The sequence below is a fragment of the Malaclemys terrapin genome, chromosome 1 (assembly GCF_027887155.1).
Source record: "Malaclemys terrapin pileata isolate rMalTer1 chromosome 1, rMalTer1.hap1, whole genome shotgun sequence".
Classification (NCBI taxonomy): Eukaryota; Metazoa; Chordata; order Testudines; family Emydidae; genus Malaclemys; species Malaclemys terrapin.
In genome coordinates, this window is record NC_071505.1 from 156,344,642 (window position 1) to 156,357,238 (window position 12,597).

Consider the following 12,597-nt stretch of genomic DNA (forward strand, 5'->3'; position numbering starts at 1 on the left):
CTAATTAAGCTCCAGGATAGCCACCAATGCTTCCCCGGTTATTTCATATGCAGGTATGATAGCTGAGCAGTTTGTTCCTGATGGGCCTCATCTGAAGTTGTATAATTATGAGGAAAAACACTGGGATCACTTGATGAACTGGCAGCATGCCACCATGTATCTCTTCTATGGCATCTCAGGGCTGGTTGACATTGTGGCTCATGGCACCAATGCATTGCCAGTGGCCTTGGATAGGATGATGCTTTCGTTAGCAGTTTTCATTGAAGGTGAGTTTACTCGTGTGTACAGAACCTGGAGGAAAATGAGGAGCCAATCAACCAAATATATTATTATTTATTATTATTAAAGTAGCAATTATTTGGACCAAAACTGAAGCCTAAGAGAGTTAAGTTCCCAAATTTCAATAGGAGTTGGGCACTTAACTCCCTTAAGCTCCTTTGAAAAATCTCAGCCTTGATCCGCCTAGATTTTAACTAAGTGTACGGAAAACAAAGTGAGTGCATTATAGCATCACCTTTGTTACGCTTTAGAGACAGTTTAGTAATATTTTATGTTAATCCCATTTTTAATTAAGGATTATAGGGCAAATCCCCTCCCTGTTTCCCAATCAGAGTAGTGGGCTGGGCTTTGGGGAGAGTCACAGGGGAAATGTGAGGAATCAACACCCTTTTCCTGCTGTCCTCCAAACTGGCTGTGGGGCAGCAACTGAGTTACTTTATGGAGCTGCACCACCTCAGTGTTATATGGTGATCAGACTATATAACTATAACCCGACTATAAAAGCATGTATGTATGTATGTACAATTACATGTCTCCTCCTTCCTTCCTTTTGTGTCTGCTTCCGTCTTATAGTACAAAGGGGCCTAATCCCGATTGGGGCCTCTGGGTGCTACCATAATATAAATATTACCTTTGTGCATTTCTAAGCTTAACTCACTATGGAATAAACATTTTAAAGGGAACTTGATACAGAGGGAACAGTTCATAGTTTCTAGTGGGAGATGAGGGGAACTGTTGGATGTCATTAAAACAAATGCCTGGTATTGTACTGTTCTCTCTTAAAAGATTGATCAGTTCCTATGTTGTCACAGGTTTTCTCTTTTATTACCACATACATGGGCGAGCCATGCTGGATTTTCATGTTCATCAGTTACTTTTAGTGGCTATCTTTGGAGCAGCTTTTTGCATATTTCTGGAAGTCTTCTTCCGCGGCAGCATTGTCCTTGAGATGCTCCGGACGAGTCTCTGCATTCTGCAAGGTAGCTGGCTCTGGCAGGTGAGTCAATGTTTCCAGCTATTAGGATTCCCTCCTTTGATTGTAATACTTGCTTTATCCCTTTGCTGCTTCTCCATTGGCATGCTGGTACTTCAGATGTGACCTTCTATGCATTTACATAGTGCCTTTTATGCACAGATCTCAAAGCACTCATAAATAACAACTAATCTTGAATTTCCCTGCGAGGATATAGAAGTGCTTAGTACACATTTTACAGATGGGGAAGCCATTTTACCAGTACATCAGTTTTCCCAAGGCCAGATATTGACTCAATGCGTGAACTAAGAATAGAACCCAGGAGTTCAGATTCAGTCCTTTGCTGTAATGACTAGACATTCCCAACCCTGGAAAATACTGTATGAACTATGTAAATCAACAGTTATTTAGTGGTGCTACATAAATGCAGTGTTTTTTACAGATAAAGTAAGTCCACAATTCAGAAAATCTGCAGGAAAATTAATAAGTAAATGCTCATCAAAGCACAGTCAAGGTAGAAGATGGAGGAAAGGCCATGTGAACAATTCATTGGCATTGCTGTAAAGAGCAGCGGTGGCTCCAGGCACCAGCGCTCCAAGCACGTGCCTGGAGTGGCAAGCTGCGGGGGGCGCCCTGCCGGTCCCTGTGAGGGCGGCAGTCAGGCAGCCTTCGGCGGCATGCCGTGGGAGGTCTGCTGGTCCTGCGGCTTCGGCGGCAATTTGGCGGAGGGTACACCGAAGCCGCGGGACTGGCGGACCTGCCACAGGCGTGCTGCCGAATCTGTGCATGGGGCAGCAAAAAAGCTAGAGCCGCCCCTGGTAAAGAGGAAGGAAAAGGAGAAGTATCTTGAATGTGTTGGATTGGTCCCATCTCTCTTTTACCTAAAAAAAAATCTCAAGTGATCAGTCTATATCCTGATTCATCACTCCAAGCACAGCTTGCCAGTTTCAAAACTTCGGAAGTGGAACAGGTAAAACAAGTGCCCCAAATTTTAATACTTCAGCAATATGGGCACTAGCATCAGTCATGAGCATTACCTCATATAAGTCTAATAGACATTCCTATCACCATTTTGTCATTCCATATACTCAGTTGGTGTTTAGTAGACATACACCAATTAATTTGCTACTCTCAGGACAGTGTACTCATGAGAGAAATGGTGGTAAATATTCGTTGTATAAATCACTGCTGTCTAATAACAGAAGTAGGAATCTCAGCAATCTTATGCTGGAGAACTGTGGTTGCTATAGTAACTTTTCTTTCCCTTATGTCTAGACTGGCTTCCCCGTTTTTTTTTTTTTTTTAAACATGTTGGCCAGACATGGTGAATGAAAATGTGTGGGGTTCTTTAGAAGAACTAGACATTTAGCACCAAGTCAAATATTTAAACACTTGCACTAGCAAAAAAAGAAACCTTTTCAATTGCAAACTTTTCCATAATTGAGCTCAAGAAAAATGTCCAGTGTCTCAGAACTTACTGCTGTATTTTGTTGTTCCATGATTTTTTTCTCTTGACTAAAAAGTTTTACAACAGAATAGTTAGACATAGTCATTTAGCTTTCCTTGTCTATCTTGCCCTCATTAAGAGAGTAACTTATTACAACACAAGGAATTAAATAGAAAAACAGAAGAGTTCTCAGATACAAGGGTGGCTTTTTTGACACTTGCATGACAGACTTCAACTCTATGTGTGGATTGAATACCACATACTGGCTGCAGAGAGGCAAATTTGTAAAAGATGAGCAGCTTTCCTTTTGTATTGCCGATGCCCTGATTAATCAGATTCTCTGCATGTGAAGCAAAATACGGTCAATCCAACTCAAATGTTCTCAGCCAGACTGTTGAGAACTGATGCTAGAGCGGACAAGATAGCCTAAGGAACCAGTACTGTTCAAGTGAAACCCTGGTCAACGATAATAGTCGCTAGCATCTGATTGCTATTTGATGGCTTATGTGAAAATAGTTTGATCTCTTCCAGCTCCTAATAGATTGGTGTCCATGTCTCAAAAAGTCACCATCATAAGGGGCACTAGCTTGGATAAATGTGTTAAATTTTTGTAATATTTTGGAAAGAAATCTCACTCGCCATCTATAGAATACATACAGTTCTTATTAGTCTTTACTGATTTAATAAAAAGTGACACCGAAACTGTGAAAACATGTAAGTTAAAGTCCCCTCTCTTGAAATGAATAAATAATTAAAATCCAACCATTATTGTTTGCAATCTAACCTGATTATTGCCCCCATCCCACAACAGAATCTTATTAATAACCAGGCTTTTGGAGAAAGGGGAATGCAATAAGGGCTAGTATTTGTGGGTAGGTGGGTAATCTTTGACTCTGACAGTTTTCTGGCTGGTAGTGTTTCCCACTTTCCGAGCACAGAAGGAGAGCCGCTACTCAGTCCTCTTGTACCACACAAGCCTCACTCTCACAGGATCAGTTGGGCTGGTGCAGAGTTTCCCTTCATAGGAGATAATACAGGGCTCTCTGGAATTGGCCCTGTATCTTTGATGGAATTTATTTGTCTTTCAGCACTACAGTGCAGTTTTAGAAATAATCTAATTTAAGTATGATGCTGTAAAATTGTTTTGTTATAATGTTCTTAGATGTAATCTTCAATACACTTTAAAAAACAATCTGCAAACGTTTGCCGTGTGACCTATGCCCGGCATGTAATGCGTGGTATGGCTCAGAACAAATGTCAGATGAATGTTATTAAATAAATTTAATTTAATTACAGATTGGTTTTGTACTTTATCCTCCAAATGGCAGACTGGAATGGAACCAAATGGATCACAATAATATGATGTTCTTGACAATGTGCTATTGCTGGCATTATGCCTTTGCTTTTCTTATACTTGCAATGAATTACACTATTGTCAGCTGGTAAGTTAACTACAGAACTAAAACTTTGGAGAACCATGTGTCAGTTGCACCATAAGTGTAGGACTTTAGGCTCATGGGATAAAGACCCCCCCTTTCCTCCCAAGATAAAATAAAGATAGGCTTGCTCATTCATGGCCATTATATCACTGATCATTCCAGTGAAAGGGAAAATAAGTACTTTGTGAACAGAATGGTATTTCACCATTGTTAACTGGCATCTCATGTACATTGAGCTATTTTTGACATTGTTTAGAATTGCATTACAAAAATCAGAGCTGGAAAATACCTTCTAGATCAGTGGTTCTTAACCTTTCAAGACTACTGTACCCCTTTCAGGAGTCTGATTTGTTTTTGGTACCGCAAGTTTCACCTCCACTTAAAAACTACTTGCTTACAAAAGTATAAAAATACAAATGTGTCACAGCACACTATTGCTGAAAAACTGCCTACTTTCTCATTCTGTCTGTATGAAATTTTGATTTGTATTGACTTTGCTTGTGCTTTTTATGTAGCCTGTTGTAAAACTAGGCAAATATCTAGATGAGTTGATGTACCCCCTGGAAGACCTCTGCAAACCCCCAGGGGTATTCTACCTCTGGTTGAGAATCACGTTCTAGATCGCTAAGAATCAAGATGGGACAGTCCCTACAGCATGGTGACAGATAGTGCTTGTCTATGCCAGTTTTAAATGGCTCAAGACAAGTGGCTATTGCCACTTCATTTGGAGACTGTTGCACAGACCAAACAAATTTCATTGTTAATATTTTCCCATGACTAAATTTTCTTTTGGACAGTTTTATCCCATTATTCCTAACTATAGCCATGTGCCTGGTCTCACAGTGTTTAATCTGAGAAAACCCACACTGAAGTCCTTATTTTCTGTGGAATGGTATATTGGAGGAATCAGGTTTGATCACTGTGACAGCAATGTCTAGCCCATCTACCTGTTGTATCATCTTTCTTGGTGTTTATACCCTTTTCCATTCTTGTAGGCAGTTATATCCCTGCTCGGTCATTCTTTGGCCATATTTAGTTCTTCCAGTTTTTCCTCATAAATCAGTCATTCTGGCTCCTTGATAATAAAAATGATTAACTTTGTGTCCCATGTAACAATGACCAGATCAGCATTTGATTCATTGTTTAGTTTAGAATGTAAAATTATGTGGCAAACCTCTTCTTTTCTTTCCCCAAACTGTCTCCAGGGTGGTTCGTTCAAAGATTAAACAGGCACAGTCCGTGGAGATGGGATTACTGAAAACATCCGAACGAGATCAGGAATCAGAAGACGAAATCTAGTTTTGTATAAATTCTGTTTTACCACTTTGCCTTCTTCACCATTAAGATAATTTTTACCTCATTTCTAGATTAGTTTACCATCTTGTTTGTTCTTCATATAACTCGCTATGCAAGTATCATCCATAAAGTACTGTATACTGCTACATAATTAGATTTTCATTTGCAGAGTGTAGGCCTTATATTAATATGGTGTTTCCATTAGTACATTGTTCATCACATGCTTTAGTGGAAAAATATTTTCCTATTAGATGAACTTAGATTGGATGGGGTGACATTGTCAAGTAAAAATCAATTCAGCCCATTAATAGCTGAGCAACATGTTCTCCTCCTGCTGTTGGAGAAACTGGTAAATTTCCATATCTAAATATGTCAAAAAAGCTGAATTTGCTGAATTGCCAGGCATGTACATAAAATAATTTACAGAACTTTAAAACAATGGAATAAGCACATTATTGATGGAGACCTACATCTGCATTGTCAAGAATATCTTTGCTTGTTGTTTCAAATGAAATAGCAAAAAACTGCAAATTGCAAACCCATGTAGCATTTATCTGCACAGTCTATCCTTTGTTCGTTACCACATGTGCTCTACCAAACTTCTGCAAGGAGATCAAGTTTCAGAGTAACAGCCGTGTTAGTATGTATCCGCAAAAAGAAGAACAGGAGTACTTGTGGCACCTTAGAGACTAACAAATTTATTAGAGCATAAGCTTTCGTGGACTACAGCCCACTTCTTCGGATGCATATAGAATGGAACATATATTGAGGAGATATATATACACACATACAGAGAGCATAAACAGGTGGGAGTTGTCTTACCAACTCTGAGAGGCCAATTAATTAAGAGAAAAAAAAAACTTTTGAAGTGATAATCAAGCTAGCCGAGTACAGACAGTTTGATAAGAAGTGTGAGAGTACTTACAAGGGGAGATAGAGTCAATGTTTGTAATGGCTCTCACACTTCTTATCAAACTGTCTGTACTCGGCTAGCTTGATTATCACTTCAAAAGTTTTTTTTTTTTTCTCTTAATTAATTGGCCTCTCAGAATTGGTAAAACAACTCCCACCTGTTTATGCTCTCTGTATGTGTGTATATATATCTCCTCAATATATGTTCCATTCTATATGCATCCGAAGAAGTGGGCTGTAGTCCACGAAAGCTTATGCTCTAATAAATTTGTTAGTCTCTAAGGTGCCACAAGTACTCCTGTTCTTCTTTTCAAGGAGATCAAGTAAATGTAGAAATGACCATTGGGATTGCCCATCATGAGGGGAAGTTACTCATTGCAGTGACTTGACACTCCTATCACCCTTCGCTTTGACAAGCAGTACATTGACCCTACTTTACAGCCAGGGGTATTGGAACAATTTTTATAGTGGGGTGCTGAAAGCCTTTGAACAAAACTGTAAACCCTGTATATGATGGAAACCATGTATGTGGTTGTTACTACTACTTCAAGCCAGGGGGTGCTGCTGCACCCCCAGCACCCTTAGTTCCACACCCCTGTTTACAGCAAGTATAGCAACTTTCTATAGAAAGGCTGTTGTGTGTCAAACAGGGCAACATCAGGCATCCAAGTTAATTCTGTACCCTAAATTCAGCTCCTTTCCCATACTGCAGTCTAGTGGGATTTCAATAAGGCGCTGGGGCAGTCACATAACTGGATGCAGTGCACAAATCCAAATGCTGTGCTCAGCAATGGCAGCATATGTACTTGGACGCAGTCTGCAGCTGAGGGACCTGCTCTGTTCTCTCTGCACTCTCGTGGAGGATGTTGATCATTGTAGAATAGAGTGCTGTATGGACACGTGCACACAGTGATCATTTCAAAATCAACTCCGCAGGCGTCTTTGTGCATTTCTGAATGTAGAGTAATTTGTACTGTACAAATGATTCTGTGAGGTGCCAGGTTTCAACTCCTGCTGCCGTAAGGATACATTCCAATATGAATTGTAGGATTAGGAAATGAATAATACATGGCAAAGAACATTAGTGAGCCTTATTGCATGGAAGCATACTGCCCCCAGGAGGTTCAATACTTGAAGTACATCTGTAACACAACTCATTCTTTAAAAAGCCTATAGTAATAATAGGGCATGACTGGACATCTGCCATTCAGCAACAATTACTCCTGGGAGAATTCGGCACCAAAAAATTAAAAATTCTGTTCACAATATTTTAAAATTCTGCATATTTTATTTGTCAAAATAATGCAATATAATCACTCTGGTTCCAATTATTTTGGTAATTTATTGAAACTACAATATAATGGATAGAGAATGGGAGTGGGGAGCAAATCCCCTTGCCTAATAGTAATGTAGCTAGGTGTGACCCTTTATTTCAAGTCAACAAATATATGCAGCCATATGCTCAGTGTTACAACATAGGCAAGTGAGGGCAGGGGAATCAAACTCACAATTTATGTTGGCTACTGCCCATCTCTGAAAGGACAGTAGCCAACAGTTCATAGAGCACATTGTGATAGGAAATTTTTTCAGTACAAACATTTAGACCAGTTCTAATCACTAAAGCACCATCAGCATTTATAAGGCCATACTGTCTTTTACCCTGGGCACTCTGGCAATGTAAAGAAGCCTCAAAACTTTTACACCTGTTTTATACTCCTGGGGAAATTCACAAAGACAATGGGAACACTAAGCAGGCAGGCTCCAACATTCTGCTCTGCCTGAGGGGACAGAGCCTGTCCCATGCCTTCCTCCTCAGAAACATCCCGAAGCCCTGCCCCTCCATGCTGATTGTGCTGCAATAGCGAGTGAGAGGGACAGAGTGTCCCTCTCTCTCTCACACATGCATCCCCCTCCCGGCAGTGATTTACATCTCTACCGGCGGCTCCTCTGAGCGCCCAAACTGACTTGCCTGCACTGCTGGGGAGGAGCACATAACTGGTCTTCTGGCTTTCCTTTGCTTCCCTGCCAGAAGCCATTTTTCTGTGGAGAAGCAAAGAAATCTGCAGGGGACATGAATTCTGTGCACGCACAATGACGCAAAATTCCCCCAGGAGTAAACAATTCCTGTTATTGTAGGTTCCACTGCCAGAGAAGTGAGTACAATAGGAATTCTGAAGGCAATGGACCACAGCAGCCATCAACTGTAGGGATCCGAAGATCCATCAACTTCTGCATCCGAAGAAGTGAGGTTTTTATTCACGAAAGCTCATGCCCAAATAAATCTGTTAGTCTTTAAGGTGCCACCAGACTCCTTGTTGTTTTTGTAGATACAGACTAACACGGCTACCCCCTGATACTTGACAACTGTAGGGAAGTTACTCTGCAAAAGGAGCCTCTTGCTTTCAGAATACATCCTTTTAAAATATTAATATTTATATATTATACTCATTGCATTTAAAAACAGGATGTTGCACAGTAATGTAATGTAAAAATTCCAGCCCACTGGGACTGAAACTAGAGACATACTTTTTTTTCTCTTAGTGCTCTCATGTTTTCATCATACTCTCCAAGGCAAGATCCAGGTTCTGCAGTCCTTATGTAAGCAGTCACACTCACTGATGGAGGTGAGTAAGAGCAACAGGATCTGGATCTAAATTTGTGTGCTTCATCTGAATTTATCCTTGTCCTTTCGATATAAAGCAGAAAAAAGTATAGCTTAAATAAAGCTAATTGCAGTAAGACTACCACTCTAAAAATATAAAACTATTATTTAAAGTAGTTTATAGCTGTAAGGAAGACCAAGGATAAGGAGAAAAGCTCAAGACCCTTTACTTATAGCTACTTTACCTTTAAATGCACACAAATACATTATAGGCTACATTTTTCAGGGAATCTTCCCTTCAGTTGTCAGTTCTTTAAAGGTTGGAGCTGGTCACTTTAGAATTTCTGGCTTTTCAGAGCTTTTCTAATATAAGCTACATTTTAAAATCTTTAACTCTGGACTAAATTTTAAAATGGTGCACATGTTAAATTGACTATAAAGCACTTTGCTCAGGTACAGCACAGGCAGCAGCAATGCAAGCTTTCTCATTGCCCTGCCAATAACAACACTTACCGGTAGTACTGTAAAACTATTAACGTGCCTCAAGCCCTGACCTGAAGGGACCATGTAAGCAGGAGAAGAGAGCAGTAACTCTCTGAGCACTGGAAATGTTAAAGGATGCAGTTTGCTTGGAGTATTTTTTTTTTCAATATAAAGATTTTAGATGGTCACTTTGAATTACTTCTGGTGCCCACCAAGTATCTTGCTACTTGTCAGTAGATCTGAGAATAATTATTGATTAGTAATAAATATGAACCTGAATCAAAACCTTAGAACAGAACACTCTCAAACTTTCCATCTAAGTTCTTATACTACCCACCACTGTGAGATGGGAAAATTTAGCTCCAGATCCAAACTTCACAGTTGGTATCCATTACTAAATAACTGTTTGTTCTTCTGTAGTGCCTTTCATTGGAGGCTTTTGCAACTCTTTGAAAACCTTAATGAAGTCTGCTTCACAATACTGCTGTGAGTGAGGTATCATTCCTCCTATTTTATATATGGACATTTCCATATCAGCAGGACTTAGTCGTACTGCAGTCTGTGACATTACCTTCTCAGTGCAGCTGAAACTCAGAAGGAAGTGATACCTACCCCATTCTGCAAATCTAGGATTTTTGTGGCACTTGAAGGGCCACATTGTCCCATTAATTACACTAGTGGAGCCTCATGAAAATATTTTTTTTTCTGCAGACATAAATGAAGGCAGCTCCATTGAGTTCAAAGGAGTTTTGTCTGTTTACAGCAACAGAAGATTTGGCTCAGTGTGGTTGCCACTGAACCGGAGACAATGACCATAATCAAAAAAGATGCCCATAGGGCAGCCTGGGGTTGAACTCAAGGTGCTAAACAGAGTTAAAAGCAGTATTGCTGTGTCTTAATTGCTATTCTAACTGGAGTTATCCAATGTGGATTATCTAACCAAATGAAGAATATACTTTTTTTAAGGGGGGGGAGAAGGGGGGAGGAGTGTAGACATACCTTAAAAGTGCTCCTCCTTTCCCTGTCTCAGTCTTAAAATCCTAACACTGAACTCTTGGAATTACCAGAGTTCATGTAATTAAACCCTGGAAAATTCCATCAGTGGTGATAGTGCCATAGGTTGTTGTGAGGGAAAAATCAGATATGATTCACAATCTGCTAAGAGGGGACATGTACAGCTCCCTGTGCTAGATTTAGTGAGTGACCCATACAGTTGTCTGAGAATTGGATGACCAAGTTTGCTGGATACATTTTGTCTGTTTTGGGTCAGATACAAATCTCTAGAAATGACACTTCCAGAATTCCAATTGAGAAGTTAGAAGTCAACACTTTTTGTGACTAATCCTATCATTTCTTTTATGCACAAAATACCTTCTTTTACTAAAGATGGCATTACAAAGAGGCAAAATAAAAAAGGGTTTTAAAGTGTTCAGGATGTTCAATAATTTTCCCTCCAAGTTTTTCCTCCCCTATTTCATGCTGTCTTTACCAAATCTGTCTTGTAGGCAAGCTTCTTACTCTACTGTAAAGATGGAACTGAATCTATACCCTACCTCTCAACAAATACAAGCATTGGCATATGTTGGAATCTGAATCTTAATATCAAGGCTGACCTGAACTCTGTAATGGACCAAACCAAAACCCCAGAGCTGAATACACCCGCATCCCAAGCCTTAAAATGTTCAAAATCCAGATCTGAATCTTTCAGCTCAGGCCCATCTCTACTCTAAAGCTAGTAACTTACTAGCTGCTTATGGTTCATTGTGAGTAGTTTTTAACGCACAGGGCTTGATCCTACTAAGTGGTGAGAGACCTCAACATCCACTGACTTAAGGTGAGAATGATAACTATTATTTCAGTAATGCTTCTGTCTCCTTATCCCACAAATACTACAGTATAATGGCTACTTTCGAATGATAAGAAAAATAAGAGACTAACTTCAATACATGCACAACTATTTGATGCCATGATATAAATGTCTCAAATTTGGAGAAACATGAATTGGAAAAAACAGATGCTAAAGCCTCAAATTTTAAGACTTCTTGAATTTCTGTACAAATGTCTGGTCTTAAAATCAAATACAAGTAAAAGCAAAGGGAAAATTGTAATATATTTACAGAATCTGTAATATAAAAAGATGCAGTCATTTTCTCAAACTGTGTAGTATTGTTGTAATAGCATCATGAAAGAAATCAAGCAGTATATTTTTAGGAGGAATCTTTTATTTGTTTTTAAGCAGAACGATTCATTGGGTGTCTTCAAATGCTGTTTCTGATTGGTTATGTTTTGAACACTACTCTCTGTTAATACTAAAGAAATATGACCTTTGGCATTCCTTTATCAATAGTTTCTCTTTGAATTCAGAGAAGGGATGGAAGTGTGCCAGGTTTACAAACATACCAGTTAAAAAAGATAGTGCTTTAATGAAACTTTAAGTTATTATTAAATATGTGTGCCTTTAAAAAAACCACAATAGTTAATAACAAACAAGATGTGCCTGTAATTTTATTTAAATAAAACTGATTTATGCATTGCTGAAGTCTGTCATCTCTTCAGTGGAAAGGCTTGATTGCGTAGGGATGTGTGTAAGTGTGTGTTTTTACAAGTCTGATGCCCTCAGAGGACAGAGTTGACTGAGTGGCAACTTCCTGAATGCCAGTTCTGCCTTGATGTCCAGGTCACTTTCCTTGCCGTTCACAGGGATGAAAGAAGACATTTTGGAGGCAGTGCCAGTGGGTCTGTACAAAGCACAAATCCACAAGAGCTGAATACCATGTTAGAGGGGAATGGCAGGCTATGTGTTCTCCTTTCCTGCTCATACCATGCTGCCAGCCAGCAAGGCCACACAGCTGAAGGTCTTTCATCACATGTTGGAACTGAGGATTCCTTTGCTACTGTGCTTCCAAGTACACACTTGGGCATTTCTCCTGTTATCAGTGTCAAATACTTAGAATCATAGAACTGGAAGGACCTCGAGAGGTCATCTAGTTCAGTCCCCTGCACTTGTGGCAGGACTAAGTATTACCTCTACCATCCCTGACAGGTGTTTGTTTAACCTGCTCTTAAAAATCTCCAATGATGGAGACTCCACAACCTCCCTAGGCAATTTATTCCAGTGCTTAACCACCCTGACAGGAAGTTTTTTCTAATGTCCAACCTAAACCTC

The 12,597-nt window shown here is 39.6% G+C and overlaps 1 protein-coding gene across 5 annotated transcripts in view; it reads left to right on the forward strand.

Annotated features, from left to right (window-relative positions):
• The window catches only part of TMEM45A (transmembrane protein 45A), a 31,015-nt gene extending 19,071 nt beyond the window's left edge, over window positions 1-11,944 (forward strand). For 2 of the 5 annotated variants that reach the window (XM_054044887.1, XM_054044896.1), the window contains 5 exons: window positions 54-266; window positions 1,092-1,276; window positions 3,996-4,141; window positions 5,344-5,436; window positions 8,888-11,944. In XM_054044887.1, the coding sequence (XP_053900862.1) occupies window positions 54-266; window positions 1,092-1,276; window positions 3,996-4,141; window positions 5,344-5,436; window positions 8,888-8,948 (698 nt within the window). In that variant the 3' untranslated portion in view covers window positions 8,949-11,944. Of the gene's footprint in view, window positions 1-53; window positions 267-1,091; window positions 1,277-3,995; window positions 4,142-5,343; window positions 6,228-8,887 lie in introns of those variants that run through there. The other 3 variants (XM_054044904.1, XM_054044921.1, XM_054044912.1) reach the window with 3 other exon arrangements.
• The last annotated feature ends 653 nt before the right edge of the window (window positions 11,945-12,597 follow it).